General features: G+C 45.2%; 1 protein-coding gene across 6 annotated transcripts in view; it reads left to right on the forward strand.

The window, feature by feature from the left end:
- Positions 1-16,000, forward strand: part of phldb1b (pleckstrin homology-like domain, family B, member 1b) — a 114,643-nt gene that overhangs the window by 68,644 nt on the left and 29,999 nt on the right. For all 6 annotated transcript variants that reach the window (XM_085916993.1, XM_085916992.1, XM_085916995.1 and 3 more), the window contains 2 exons: positions 12,292-12,609; positions 12,959-13,096. In XM_085916993.1, the coding sequence (XP_085773119.1) occupies positions 12,292-12,609; positions 12,959-13,096 (456 nt within the window). The remainder of the gene's footprint in view (positions 1-12,291; positions 12,610-12,958; positions 13,097-16,000) is intronic.

Consider the following 16,000-nt stretch of genomic DNA (forward strand, 5'->3'; position numbering starts at 1 on the left):
TGCCCTCAGTATGCTGTGCTAGCATGGTTATAAACATCATTCCTTGTTGCATAAAAAACACATTCCCCAATCGAATGTTTTATTTTTTATGACTCACTATGCTCTTAGAAAAGTAGTAATGTATTGTACATGCTTCATTTTGCCTTCCCTGTCTGGTACTACTGTATTATTACCCACAAGGAGCATGTTGTTTTATGTTTGTAGCAGGTAGGCGATGTGCCTTCAAGCTGCATGCACTGTTTTATAATTTATGATTATGTATTATTAGTTTCTTGAAATTAATCCATATTTGAACTTAAGTGTTAGACAACAGAGGGTAATTGTCAAATGTGACAGTCAGTGTTTCTTTAGTGCTTTAATTGGGCTGTCAAACTAACTAAACCCTCCTCCTACTCACTGTTAGTAGACTTCATTAGCATCTTCTTCCAAACTGTGGATATGAATATTTAATCTTATAATTTCATGTTTACAGCAAATTGTTTAACTTGCAAGCTGATGCAACTGAATGCACATCTTACAAACTTCTTACGGGAGCCCCGGAACAATAATCAAGCAGTAAGGCTGCATATTTCCCAAGAAGCGTTTAGGGAATGAAGAAAAATACAACTCTCGTACAGCCTTTAATCATTGTCTTTGATCCTTCATGCAAATGTGTGTGACATGGTGACTGGAAGCAAGATTTCATTTGAGGGCATGAATCTCAGTCGACCGGGAGGTTTCAGCTGTTTTAATGGCAGCCGCCCCACTGGGAGCAACAGCTTCATGGTTTTATCCTGACATTATTGCCAGTGACATCTTTAAGGAGGACCAGTAGTATCTTATTTTCCAATGGGGTTGACTTACACTTGTCAGGCTGCCTGTCTGACTTTGATGCATGTCCATTATACTGGATAGAGGAGAGGTTTGGAGGTGGGGTGCTAGACGCACTGTTATAAGATTTCATAAAACGTCTGAGGGGCCAGACAAAGCACGGCTCAGAAGACCCCTTATGACGAGTAAAATATATGGAAATAGTTTTCCCTCGCCCGGACGCGGGTCACCGGGGCCCCTCTCTGGAGCCAGGCCTGGATGTGGGGCTCGAAGGCGAGCGCCTGGTGGCCGGGCCTTCGCCCATGGGGTCCGGTCGGGCATAGCCCGAAAAGAAAACGTGGGTCCCCCTTCCCATGGGCTCACCAGCTGTAGGAGGGGCCAAAGGGGTCGGGTGCAAAGTGAGCTGGGCGGCGGCCAAAGGCGGGGACCTTGGCGGTCCGATCCCCGGCTGCAGAGGCTGGTTCTAGGGAATGTCACCTCTCTGGCTGGAAAGGAGCCCGACCTGGTGTGTGAGGCAGAAAAGTTCCGACTAGACATAGTCGGACTTGCCTCCACACATAGTTTGGGCTCTGGTACAAGCCCTCTCGAGAGGGGCTGGACTCTCTTCCACTCTGCAGTTGCCCACGGTGAGAGGCGTCGAGCAGGTGTTGGCATACTTATTGCCCCCTGGCTGGGCACCTGCACATTGGGGTTCATCCCGGTGAGCAAGAGGGTAGCCTCCCTCTGCTTTCGGGTGGGGGGACGGGTCCTGACTGTTGTTTGTGTCTATGCACCGAACGGCAGCTCAGAGTACCCACCCTTTTTGGAGTCCCTGGAGGAAGTGGCCGCAGTTCGACTTTGTAGTCGTGTCATCGGATTTGCGGCCGCATATTTTGGACACTCGGGTGAAGAGAGGGGCGGAGATGTCAACTGATCACCACTTGGTGGTGGGTTGGCTCCGATGGTGGGGGAAGATGCCGGTGCGACCTGGCAGACCCAAACGCTCTGTGAGGGTCTGCTGGGAACGTCTGGCAGAATCCCCTGTCAGGAAGAGCTTCAACTCCCACCTCCGGCAGAGTTTTTCCCACGTCCCGGGGAGGCGGGGGACATTGAGTCCGAGTGGACCATGTTCCGCGCCTCCATTGTTGAGGCAGCCGACCGGATCTGTGGCCGTAAGGCTGTTGGTGCCTGTCGTAGCGGCAATCCCCGAACCAGCTGGTGGACACCGGCGGTAAGGGATGCCGTCAAGCTGAAGAAGGAGTCCTATTGGGCCGTCTTGGACTGCGGGACTCCGGAGGCAGCTGACAGGTACCGGATGGCCAAGCGTAACGCGGCTTCGGCGGTTGCTGAGGCAAAAACACGGGGATGGGAGGAGTTTGGCGAGGCCATGGATAATGACTTCCGGACGGCTTCGAGGAAATTCTGGTCCACCATCCAGCGTCTCAGGAGGGGGAAGCAGTGCACGGTCAACACTGTTTCCAGTGGAGATGGTGTGCTGCTGACCTCGACTCGGGATGTCGTGAGTCGGTGGGGGGAATACTTCGAAGACCTCCTCAATTCCACTGACACGCCTTCCATTGCGGAAGCAGGGCCTGAAGACTCTGAGGCGGACTCTCCAATCTCGGAGGTCAAAGTCACTGAGGTAGTTAAAAAACTCCTCGGTGGCAGGGCCCCGGGGGTGGATGAGATCCGCCCGGAGTTCTTAAAGGCTCTGGATGTTGTGGGGCTGTCACGGCTGACACGCCTCTACATCATTGCGTGGACATCGGGGACGGTGCCTCTGGCAGACTGGGGTGGTGGTTCCCCTCTTTAAGAAGGGGGACAGGAGGCTGTGTTCCAATTACAGGGGAATCACACTCCTCAGCCTCCCTGGTAAGGTCTATTCAGGGGTGGTGGAGAGGAGGATCCGTCGGGAGGTCGAGCCTCGGATTCAGGAGGAGCGGTGTGGCTTTCGTCCTGGCCGTGGAACAGTGGACCAGCTCTACACCCTCGGCAGGATCCTCGAGGGTGCATGGGAGTTCCCCCAACCAGTCCAAAGGCGTTCGACCGTGTCCCTCGGGAGGTTCTGTGGAGGGTGCTTCGGGAGTACAGGGTGCCGAGCCAACTGATAAGGGCGGTTCGGTCCCTGTATCACCGATGCCAGAGTTTGGTCCGCATTTCCGGCAGTAAGTCGGATTCGTTCCCAGTGAGGGTTGGACTCCGCCAAGGCTGCCCTTTGTCACCGATTCTGTTCATAATTTTTATGGACAGAATTTCTAGGCACAGCCAAGGCGTTGAGGGGGTCCGGTTTGGGGACCTCAGCATCGCGTCTCTGCTTTTTGCAGATGACGTGGTGCTGTTGGCTTCTTCAGGCCGTAATCTCCAGCTCTCACTGGAGCGGTTCGCAGCCGAGTGTGAAGCGGTCGTGCTGTGCCCGCACTCCAGATCCGTGAGGAGGAAGTGCGCCAGGTGTTCCGGAGACAAAAGATCAGGAAGGCACTTGGCCCAGACGGCGTGTCACCCTCCTGCTTGAAAGTCTGTGCTGAGCAGCTGGCGCCCACCTTTGCACGAATCTTCAACCGCTCCTTGGAGCTGTGTGAGGTGCCCTCGTGCTTCAAAAGCTCCACCATCGTTCCAGTGGCCAAGAGGCCCACCATCACAGGATTGAATGACTACAGACCTGTCGCTCTGACATCTGTGGTCATGAAATCTTTCGAGAGGTTGGTGCTGAACCACCTGAAGCATGTCACGGGTCCCCTGCATGACCCCCTCCAGTTTGCCTACCGGGCAAACAGGTCGGTGGATGATGCGGTCAACATGGGACTGCACTACATCCTGCACCACCTGGACACCCCAGGAACGTACGCCAGGATCCTGTTTGTGGATTTCAGCTCGGCGTTCAACACCATCGCTCCTGACATCCTCCAACAGAAGCTCATCCAGCTCGCGGTGCCTGCCTCCACCTGTCATTGGATCACCAGCTTCCTGACCAAGAGGAGACAGCGTGTGAGACTGGGGAGCAGAGGAGACAGCGTGTCAGACTGGGGAGCATCACATCTGGCACCAGGACCACCAGTACTGGCGCCCCTCAGGGGTGCGTCCTCTCCCCACTGCTCTTCTCTCTCTACACCAACGATTTCTCCTCAGGTGACTCTCCTGTGAAGCTTCTGAAGTATGCAGACGACACGACTCTCATCGGACTGATCCGGGACGGTGATGAGACTGCGTACAGACAGGAGGTGGAGCGGCTGGTCCACTGGTGCAGCCAAAATCACCTGGAGCTGAACCCGCTCAAGACCGTGGAGATGACAGTGGATTTCAGGCGAGATCCTTCACCACTTTCACCCCTCACGATCCGCAGTAATACCATACTCTCCTCAGACACCTTCAAGTTCCTGTGTACCACAATCTCACTGGACCTGAAATGGACCGGCCACATAGACTCTGTCCGGAAGAAGGCCCAGCAGAGGCTGTACTTCCTGAGACTGCTCAAGAGGTTCAACCTGCCGCGGGAGCTGCTGAAGACCTTCTACACTGCCATCATCCAGTGTGTCCTCTTCACCTCCATCACTGTCTGGTTTGGATCAGCCTCCAAACAAGACAAGCACAGACTGCAACGGACAATCAGGACTGCAGAAAAAATCATTGGAATCAACCTCCCATCTATCCAAGACTTGTACCTGTCCAGGACCAGGAAACGCGCAAGCAACATCTCTACAGACCCTTCTCACCCAGGTTACGGTCTGTTTGAACTACTCCCCTCCGGACAGCGATACAGAGCTCTGTACGCCAAAACCAGCAGACACAGACATAGCTTCTTCCCCCAGGCTGTTGCTCTGATGAACTCACACCACTCTTAGAGTCTCAGAGTCATTGCTGTGCTATAACATCCTGCTCTCCACACCTTTTTGGATTGTCTACACTGTTTGCACTATGTGTCTTCTCTGCATCCATTGCAGCCTGGTCATCCTGGAAGCAGGACCCTCCCATCTGTGGTCTCTTCTCAAGGTTTCTCACTTCCCCTAGTCGGAGATTTGAGTTATTCCTTGCCCTCCTGGGAGTTTAAGATCAGGGGATGGCTGAGAATATTGTCATTTTCACATGTCCTGAGTGTTGTTAGTCACCTAAATGTTGAACAGAGACTGTGATGTAACAAAGTCAAATTCCTTGTTTGGCACGCTCAAACATGGCGAATAAATTCTTCTTGAATCTTGAATGAGGGTCAGCACCTCCAAATCCGAGTCCATGGAGTTCAAGTATATCGGGGTCTTGTTCACGAGTGAGGGCAGGATGGAGCGCGAGATTGACAGGCGGATCGGTGCAGCGTCGGCAGTAATGCGGACTCTGTACCGGTCCGTCGTGGTGAAGAGAGAGTTGAGCCAAATGGCAAAGCTCTCGATTTACCGGTCGATCTACGCTCCTACCCTCACCTATGGTCACGAGCTATGGGTCGTGACCGAAAGAACGAGATCCAGGATACAAGCGGCCGAAATGAGTTTCCTCCGCAGGGTGTCCGGGCTCTCCCTTAGAGATAGGGTGAGAAGCTCGGTCATCCGGGAGAGACTCAGAGTAAAGCCGCTGCTCCTCCACGTTGAGAGGAGCCAGATGAGGTGGCTCGGGCATCTCATCAGGATGCCTCCTGGACGCTTCCCTAGGGAGGTGTTCCGGGCATGTCCCACCGGTAGGAGACCCCGGGGACGACCCAGGAAGCGCTGGAGAGACTATGTCTCTTGGCTGGCCTGGGAACGCCTTGGGATCCACGGGATTAGTTGGATGAAGTGGCTGGGGAGAGGAAGGTCTGGGAGTCCCTCCTAAAGGGACTCCTGCCCCCGCGACCCGACCCCGGATAAGCGGAAGAAGATGGATGGATGGATGGATGGATGGATGGATGGATGGAGAAAAAGACTGTTGTCAGGTTCATCTGATTGTTCCTCCACTGGGAACGTAACGTGGTGAGTCTCCCTAGGATCAGGGTCTGATCACGAGTGGGATTTTTTTTGCTGATAGCAAGATAGAAAACGTAAATCTGCCTGCAAAAAAAACAAGAAAAGCAAGACTGTTGAGCACTCCCTATCTGCTCTTGATACACAGCGCACGTGAAATGGCCAGGCGTTTCACAAAAATGTCCAGCTTTACGCTTACAAAGTACTGTAAAGGGGAAAATGCACGGATGGGAAATTGCCGTGTGTGCTCGGGGAGAAGAAAGGCAAAAACATGAAAAGGGTACAAGACAAAACACGAGACTCACCCTCAGGGGAGACAAGGCGCTAGCACGTTCTGTTACAAATTGAAAAATAATGTCGACAAAATTAAGAAGACCACTTTAAAATGATAGCTCCGATTAAGGATATCACTGCGTAGAACTGACAAATTAGTGCGAATCATTTTACCATTCGTTGTGATGGTTACAGTCATTTCAAATTAAGTGAAACTTGTTTCTGTTTTCTGTGATGCTGGTCAACCTCATTGTGGTTCAAATTGAAATAATTCCATAATCACATTGGGCCTTTTATAAAATGTTTACAATGTTAATACAAGGTTTTTGCGATATTGTAACAACATTAACGGCCTTAAAAGCATAGAAATAATACTACTAGTCTGGTAACAGCTAAAAACAGTAGTTATCAAGTTGGCGTTGAGATGAGTGCTACAAGTTAACATTTGCAGTCAACCTCACTACTTGGGAGCCACACAATCTTTATGACTCGCACTAATCTACAAATATGTGGCTTCCGGTGGCCCATTTGAAGCTCATAAAACATTTTGTCGGCATTCGCTCTACTCACAACTTAGCTGAACTTGTGTTGCCAAGTTTTATGATAATTTGCCCTTCAAGTTTACAATTATTTCCCGAGTAGGCCAAGTTTGAAACTACACAAATTTAAGCTATAATTCATATATGTTGCATTTAGATTTTTGGATTTTTTCTGTATTTATTGCAGAATTGCATCTACAGAAGATGGCAGAATTTATCATCACTTGGCCTTCACTCATCTGAGTGCTGTTCTCAGTTCATTAAACATTTAATGTCAGAGATAACTGTCATTAATTTTTAGTCCTTAGGCCAGTACAATATCCTGCAAGACTTTCTGCATGTTCTGTTTGATCTAGTTTAAATGTCATTAAGTGTCAGCAAAGTGTTAAATCTTAGGTAAAGAAAGACATGAAAGAACGATGTCTAGATAAAAATACAATTTTTAACGACTTCATAATTTGATTTCTGTTGTTTTGTTCAGGCGACTCATTTTTGACCTACAGGTATTAAAGCAATTAAGCTCTAGTACATTGCCTATCGCCTTCTTATGTGAGTGACACAACGTGCCGAAATCCAAAATACTTTAGCTGTGCCTTTACACCTTTTATGTACTGCGCCTGCCATCCAACTGACTCTTTGCAGACTATTTGGAGCTTGGACACAAGATGAACATTGGCGAGGAAGACTAAATGTCCATTTGCCACTAGAGACTAGAGGCAGGTAAACGTGAACTGGTGCCTTGGGGTAGAGAACTCTGGGAATGAGACATTCATTCCTCCACAGCCTGGCGGTTGATGGACTCTGACCTAGCACCCAAGTCTTTTCCTAAAAACGCACGTGTGAAGGATTTCTCACTTCATGATCTATTTATAGACAGCTTAATAATTTGTTTCATATTTGGATGGAACATTGATTTCATTCACATTTCATATGTACATTTTTGAAAGAGCCTAAATATTGAGACACTTGATGCCATCGTTGCCTTTCTTGATGCTTTTTGATACGGTCAAACAACAAATGATTGTGTCAAATTTGATGGGTCAAATTATGTTTTGGCCAAGCCAATGTGATAAAAACGTCTGATCCTCGTTTCCTTCATCCTGCTAGTTAATAGGATAACGCAAGTGCAGGCTTGATGAAGTGTCTCGAGGGAAGGGGGGCAAGGTGTCAGCGCCGAGGGGTCTAATCTGTCTGCGAGCAGATGTTGAGTGGGAGGACTCAAGAGTAGCTGTTGACTTGTCAGTAAATGTTAAAGACTCGCTTCCTCTTGCTTGAACACAGCAATTTACAGCACAAAGTGCTATTTTTCTCAGTTCAAATCTTACTCATCCAAGATTATAGGTTCAGGTGCTGCTATTTTCAAAGAGGCAAAACTGTGTCTTAGAACTGTCTTAGAAAGCACCAGCAAAGGTATTCATCTGCACATCAAGTGTGCAATAAATTCTCAATAATAATAGATAATGGTCAGGAAGTTTTTTTTTTATGAATTTTTACAAATCTGACTGGATATGTATGAAGTGTTGCACACATTGACCAGAAAAGAACTACAAGCCTCTCTCAGCCTCTCTCATGGTCTTTAAGGTATTCCACAAAGAATGCCTTGAGAAAATTCAATAATAAATCATGATGTATTCTGACTAAAATCTTTCCTTATTTGTTAATCTAGCTCAGTGGCCTAGTAGTAGAGTGTCCGCCCTGAGACTGGAAGGTTGTGGGTTCAAACCCCGGCCGGGTCATACCAAATTTCACCACACCCAGATGTGTGTGTGATGATGATCATTGGGACTTTTTTTTTTTTTTAAACATTTTATAATTACATAATGTACACATGTGGGTGGATTGTTGGCTCAGTTTGGGTCCAAAGTATTAGAAAGCTAAAGTATTCAAATTATACAATGGTTAAATGTTTTTTTTTTCTTGAACAAAACCTTTTCCATCCAGTTTTATGTGTATTTAAGTGGCAAATGTATATTGTACTTTTGTTGATGATGAAATTTTAATAGAATTGGAGCCAGATATCCAGTAATTTCTTACTTGAATATTACTCGCCACCACCAAAATCACCTTGTGTGCACCCATTGGTTGTAGAAGTCAAATAGTCAGAAGCCAAATGTATACGGTCTGCAGGGTTCCCTGCAGGTGGATTGAAACCCTGTAGTTACAGCAGCTGCGCATAATGTCAGTTTCACCATGTGACTCAGATGTTGCACCCAGAGGAGAGAGCTGTTTGTGTTGTGTTGATTGAGGTGTGAGTCCCATTAGTGTTATCCTCTATAGAAAAAACAAAAAACTGGTACTTGTAAATAATAATAATAATTGTCACGCATGGCAATGCACCATCACAAAATGAGAAAATACCTTTGAAACAGTGGCTGCTGTGGGTTTAAAGAAAGAAAAACTCCCAAAGCATCCTTAAAAGGAAAATTTACGAGGCTGGATGGCAGTATACCTCCAAAGACTAACTCTGGGAGGCAATTATTGCACCCTCAAATGAGATACAGGCAAAAATGATTCATGAGTTTACAATTTTAATGAAAGGGAGAGATGTGATATTGGAGAGTGTCTCCTATCTTAATGTTACGTGATAGCATAAGATGCTTTTTTGGTTCATTAAATGAGCTCTATGGTATGGCGTTCTTTACAACCTATTGTTTTTTTTAAACTGATATTTATAATTTGAAACTATTTGGAATTTGCTTCTTAAAGTGTACGTTTGGTCAACCTGTATAAGGCAGGCACTGATTTAGTATAAAGTACCGTAATTTTCTGACTATAAATCGCACCAGAGTATAAGTCGCACCAGCCATAAAATGCACAATAAAGTGAAAAAAAACATTTTTTGGGGCAAATTTGTCAAAATCCAACACCAAAAACAGACATGAACCAGCAACAACAGGCTAAACAATACGGTATGCTAACGTGACATATACACAAACGAGGAGCTGAGAACGGGCCTGACGTAACATTCAGAGTTATTCAAGTAAGTATTACATAAATAACACGTTTATCAAACCATCTGTATCACTCCAATTCATTAAATCCATTGATCTTGCTTTATGTCAACAATGCCGCGTATGCGCCGCATATGCTGATGTCGGACCCATTTAAGTTGCATTTCTAATTATTCCACAGACCCATATGACGATATATAAAGTATATTCCAAATAACTATCATATTAAAACAATATTATCAAACCATCTGTGTCACTTCAAATCATTAAATCGATCAAATTCCTCGTTCTTTATGTCAACAACGCCGCGCGTGCGCTGCAGAGATCTAGTATCTAACTATATTGTAGCGTTAACAAAGTACCAGGATAGACCTGTGTTTGGTAAACGACTCTTTATTTAACAAAACAAGAGTTCAAATAGCCAACAACTACGGAACTTCCAGCCACGGAGGTGGAAGAGAGCTCCATAAATAGGACCGGGCGTGCGAAAAAGCCATGTCCGAGCCCCATCCACCGTCCCCGGACAGTCACCCGGTCGAGCACCGGCCCCCGACTTCCATCAACGGAGGTGAAAGAGAGCTCCCGTCGAGAAGTACTGGGCGTGCGTAAAAGCCACAATAGTTTTTCAAACCTTCTGTGTCACTCCAAATCATTAAATCCTTCAAACTCTTCGTCCTCCGTGTCACTTACAAACAAAGCCGCTAATGATGCCGGTAGTACGTGGGGCCCTTCGTCATCCCATGATCAAATTTGCCCTTTATGTAAACAACCGTCGCGCGGCACGGGTGACGTCACCTGCAGTTCAAATGACAGTAATCCCTTGCGACACCACGGTTCGTTTATCGCGGTTTCACTACATTGCAGATTTTTGAATTTTGAAAATTTTTGATTAAAAAAATCACATATAAGTCGCTCCTGAGTATAAGTCGCCCCCCACCCAAACTATGACAAAAACCGCGATTTATAGTCAGAAAATTACGGTAAATGTACAATATCAAAAAAGAAATAACACAACACCTCTTAGGGACAAGAGATATATAGCCTGAAACATTGCCGTTTGACCGGCACTTTTGCTGCCTGGGGAAGAAATATGGCGCCCCGGATATGACGTCACAAAGTTGATTCCGTTTTGGGGCGCCCCAATCAGGCCTATATACTACCTTTATAAGAAATCGATTATGTTGAAATTTAAGGGTAATGTGAGTAATGATGTAGGAATAAATGAATACAACCATCAGATGTTCTGTAGAAAAGGTTTTGCCTCCCCCCATTTCGCACTGGCAAAGCTATCCGGCTGCCGAGCGAGCTCGAGGCAGGGACAAGTATTCTAGTATACAGGGATGAGAATTGTACCGCGGATTTCCGTGTTTTTTTTTTTTGTCGAAAGTATTTTCGTGAATTGTGTAAATCCGTTGAGAAATTTATTTTTTTTATATGGGGGGTAGCGGCCGGCTCGCTGGCCGGGCAACGTTAGCCTCGGCGACTCGTGGGCATTCCACCGCCCGCCGCGACAGCGTATCCCCCCCGCTACTTTTCCGTGCTTTTTCACATTTGCCATTCTCATCCCTGTATAATACAAATCAGCTTCCAAACATTTACTAAAAAGACCTATTGATCACAGCCATTACTAAAATCACTTCACAGAAAACTGACTTCCCTGGCAAAATGCGCTTGCCTGCCATGAAAACCAATGTAAACAAACCACAATAATTGTGCAGTAATTTATCAAAATCGGAGACAAAAACTGCTAATCACAGAACTGTCTCAGAACGGCAATGTTTTGTCTCTGGGATCTCTTTTCATGACGCTGCTACCTTTTCGCATCGGTTTTCCTCTGTTTATGGGCAAAAATTGTTGGCACTGCACCAACGCTGGGGACGAGATTGGAGCCAGCCAAGATGCTATCAACTTGCTGACGTCACGCAGCTGCCTGATCCGGGCCACTAACTAAGCAACATGGATGCACCCAGTATTTCCATGTCACACTTACTAAAAGCCATTTATTTCCTACATGAGTTGTTTTTTTTTAAATAAACTTCAGGGATTTGATTAAGCCATATTCGTAGAATAGAAAAATGTTAATATGGCTAATGACCAAAGGTACCCTTTAATGTTGTTATCAAAGTAGTTTTGTTCAATAAAATCCAGTTGCTTATATTATTGTACTTGGTTAATGGTTTATTTTTTCTAAAGTAGTACAGTGTTTCTCAACAAACTGACATAATTTTGAAAGCAATTATCATGAAAACTACAGAGTGATATTGAACAGTTTAGGTGTTGAAAAATGATCATTTTGGTACCAAGTTCAAAATTGATTGCCATTTGGTGAGGTTTTTTTTTTTCAAATTTTGCAGACAATTTTGAAGGCACATACGTAGCACAGTCTTGGATGTGCAAGCAAATGTAAGGACACAAAATGACTTCATACTCTTTATAGGTGAATGGCATGGCTCAACCCAAAAACAGATTATCCGCCTGTGAAACGGTGACGAATAATTGTGATGTCATACTTGTACAGTGGATATTGAGAATCTAGAAAAGCATAGTGTATGTGCACACGTCATGTAACTTCCCGACCATGCTTCGTCTTTCACGTTTAGTCAAAACTGGACCCATAAAGCAAAAAAAACAACCAAAGTTCCCATAAGTCTTAACTACAACTCAGGTCTCATGTAATATGCTGCCATCTTTCATAATGGCAATTTAACCTCCCAAGTTTTCCCTTTTTTGTTTAGGAGGTTCTACTTCAAATTGTGTAATCAGTTAAATAGTTCACACTGTCTATAACCTTAATCTGATGTCCTTCCTTGACCACAGGAGAGACAGCGACTGGAGACAATCCTTCATCTTTGTGCTGAGTACAACAAAGGAGAGAGCACTAGCCCCGATCCACTCAGCTTTGGGAAGATGAGTTTTCCAGCAAGCTTTTCAGATGGCTCAGTACAGGGAGCATCCATCGAAAGTATCCTTGAAGGAACTTTGACCTCAACCTCTTTGCGTCTGGCACAGAGACAGAGGGAGAGCGATGAGGAGAACCTAAAGGAGGAGTGTTGTAGTACAGAAAGCACTCATCAGGAGGTGAGGACATCACCGGCTCCATGCACAGCATCTGCGCTGCTCAATGGAGGCAAACAGGTCAGATGGAATGCTTCGTGCATGTATGCCCGGCATGCCGCAGCACAACCCAGCATGTTAAAAAATGATCACTGGCTTTATTGAATCCGGAAGCTCATGATTAGTATCTTTTACTGACTCTCATCAAAAGGCTAATATGATAATTTATATAACAGCAGTAGTTTTACACCACATCTTAAAGCTACAATATTACTGGCCGATTATGTAAAATCCAGGTTCTGTTCCCCAACTGTGTCTCTATTAAAATATTTTTCTGTGTTTTATTATTTCCATGATAACCAGGTTTCACTAGGCATATAATTCACACAGTTTCCTAAGTATAATTTGACATTGTCCGCTGTGCCTGCAGCATGAGGACATTGGGAGTTCTGATCGAATGGAGCTGGGTTATCTGGAGGAGGAAAGAGTATGTGTTCTGTCAAGGCTTGATGAACTCAAAACCCGGCTGACGGAACTGGATCAACAATACCAAGAGTCCAAACAAGAGGTAGAGTCAAGTTAGCTCTAAAAATAAATTATGCTACTATTTAACTCGAAATCCAATGTGTAAAAATACATTCTGTGTGCAAAGACTCCCAGGCCAAAAGGACAATCTCCTGAGATGGATAGTTACTGTAATTAAACTGTGGCGACCGTGGCTCAGGCAGTAGAGCGAGTTGGTTAGTAATTGGAGGGTTGGTGGTTCGACCCTACCTCTGTCACTATCACGTGTCATTGTGTCCTTGGGCAAGACACTTCACACACCTTGGTCATCATTGTAAATGAGAAAATGTTCTCAATTTACTTACCTGGTTAAACATTGAATTAAAAAAACATTCTTACTCCACAAAGACAATCTTAATTAGAATACTGTCTTTACATTATTGGGGGTGCACACAACATAATGATGCAAAGAACAGTGTAGCATTTAGTTCCCCTTTAAAATGTTTTCCACTATTGATGTGACCAATAACACGACAACCTAATGAAAAGTAGATTTTGTGTCTTCAACTAATGAAGTTAAAATAAACAATTAGAATAAAATAGTAGGTGGCTCGGTCCGCCTCATAGTTAGGAGGGTGCCGGTTTGATTCCACCACCGACCCTCCCTGTGCGGAGTTTGCATGTTCTCCCCGAGCCCGCGTGACTTTCCTCCGGGCACTCCGGTTTCCTCCCACATCCCCAAATCATGCTGGGTAGGCCGATTGAGCACTCCAAATTGCCCGAAGGTGTGAGTGCGAGTGCGGACGGTTGTTTGTCTCTGTGTGCCCTGCGATTGGCTGGCATCCGGTTCAGGATGTCCCCCGCCTACTGCCCAATGACCGCTGGGATAGGCTCCAGCACGCCCGCGACCCCCGTGGAGACATAGCGGTACAGAAAATGGATGGATGGATGGATGGATGGATGGATGGATGGATGGATGGATGGATGGATGGATGGATGGATGGAATAAAATGGTTGTGCAAGGCAGCACAACCATATAACTGGGATGTCACATTCTAACTCATGCTTACTGGGAGACAGCTCACATCTGCTGTCCTTCAAAGTGCCATTTATTAAACCTAAATAAACGTTAGCTCTTGTGGTAGGCTATTTTGTAGTTACATCTTACAGCACAAATTACATTATTGTCTGCAAGAGAGCGTCCACAGCATCACAACATGTTTGGGCATTCTTTGTGGTGTTCTTCAAGGGTCAATGTTAGGCCCCAAATTATTCATTCTCTATATCAGCGGTGGCCAACCAGTCAGAGACTAAGAGCCACATTTTTTACTGTGTTACCACAAAGATCCACATCATACACATGAGCACAGATGAACATCACCCCCCACACACACACACCTCTGCTCAGCAAAATTTATTGTGTGACATTATCATGTCACGCACCAACATGATAATGACAGAAATTGACTCCTACAGTACTAAGACCACAGGCCAGTCATTTTCAACAATGAACATTGTGTTCTTTGTCTCACACACACAAACTCTCAGTTCAACAAAGTCCACAAACAAAAACAATAATTTACAATTAAGTTTTTTCACTTACTATGCATGTTGCTTAGTGCATTCCTTGCCTTGAACAATCGTCTTCAAATCTGTCTTGTATTCCATTGTTGCTACTCGAAGCAATTCTTTTTGTTGGATGTCTATTACCATTCGTTTTAGTTTGTCATTTTCAGGAGGCAAGATTTCAACACCGTCACTGAGGCATTTTTTAACGAACTTTGACGAATTGTATGACTTTTTAGCTCGTGCAATGTTCCAAGCCAGTTGATGCGATGCAAGCGTGACAGTCTCTGAGTGCTTCATAATTTTTTGGAAAAACTGTACCTTTTTTTCTGCCTGACTTTTCAAAGTGTCCAACTTGCGGTTGCGAAATTCAGTCTCTATTGGAAAGTCCTTATCGATAGCTGAAGTGGCGCGGAAGATTTGAAGCTTTGAAATGCGCTAATGACGTCTGAGATATCAAGTAGAATGGCTTGCCATTACATTCAACAAAAAAATATAAACTTTCCCACCCCGTTAAAAACGTCCTGTGTTCATCTTCATATTTTCGTTTAGCTGTGTATTTTCTCCCTGACATTTTGAGAGCGAAATTGACACTATTTGTTTCCTCGAATGGATTTGCGCCTCCTCCTTTGCGGGATTTCATCGCATGTGCATACGCGTTTGATGGACTTGATATTGGATATTGAACTCAAGCGAAGCAACACGCACAAAAAAACCCACAAACACAAATGTTGATATGAACGTAAAAGAGCCACATGAAACCAGGCAAAGAGCCGCATGCGGCTCGCAAGCCGCGGGTTGGCCAAAGCTGCTCTATAACAATGATGTATACAAAGCATCACAAGTACTAATGGATCTTATTTCTAGAGGATACTGTACTCATGTTTTTTTTTTCTAATAACTCCTAATGTGTGGCAGTTGTAAAAGTGATGGAAAATTACAGATCCAATTGGATGGAGTGGAGTACTATAATTGAATTATTAAGGGGGGACAAAAAATGACCAAATTAACAATGACAATATTGTCAAGGATACTGTCCAGAGTATCAGATGCAAAGCACTATTAAAGCAAAAGAGGTTCTGAATCATACATTACTCCATATTCTCTACTGTTTAGTAGTAGATGTTTCATATACAATTTAAGTTATTGTGCTGGGGTGTGGGGCAATGATCATCATCATCATAGCTTGTCAACAACCAACCATTCTAGGGTGTTCTGATTCACATTCTCGGAGGATATGCTCAATGGTCTGGGCGCCCTCTCCACCATGTTATCAGTAGGCCGAGGTATCCTTTTACCACCCACAACATCACAATTGGTTGGACTGTTTTGGCGTGTAATGTTAGGATTGGTCTCCTTACGGATTAACAGGGTCATGACGAGAACGTTCCTAACTTGACCC

Source organism: Syngnathus leptorhynchus, chromosome 7, assembly GCF_054491065.1.
Source record: "Syngnathus leptorhynchus isolate UIUO chromosome 7, UIUO_Slep, whole genome shotgun sequence".
In the NCBI taxonomy this organism is placed as follows: domain Eukaryota; kingdom Metazoa; phylum Chordata; class Actinopteri; order Syngnathiformes; family Syngnathidae; genus Syngnathus; species Syngnathus leptorhynchus.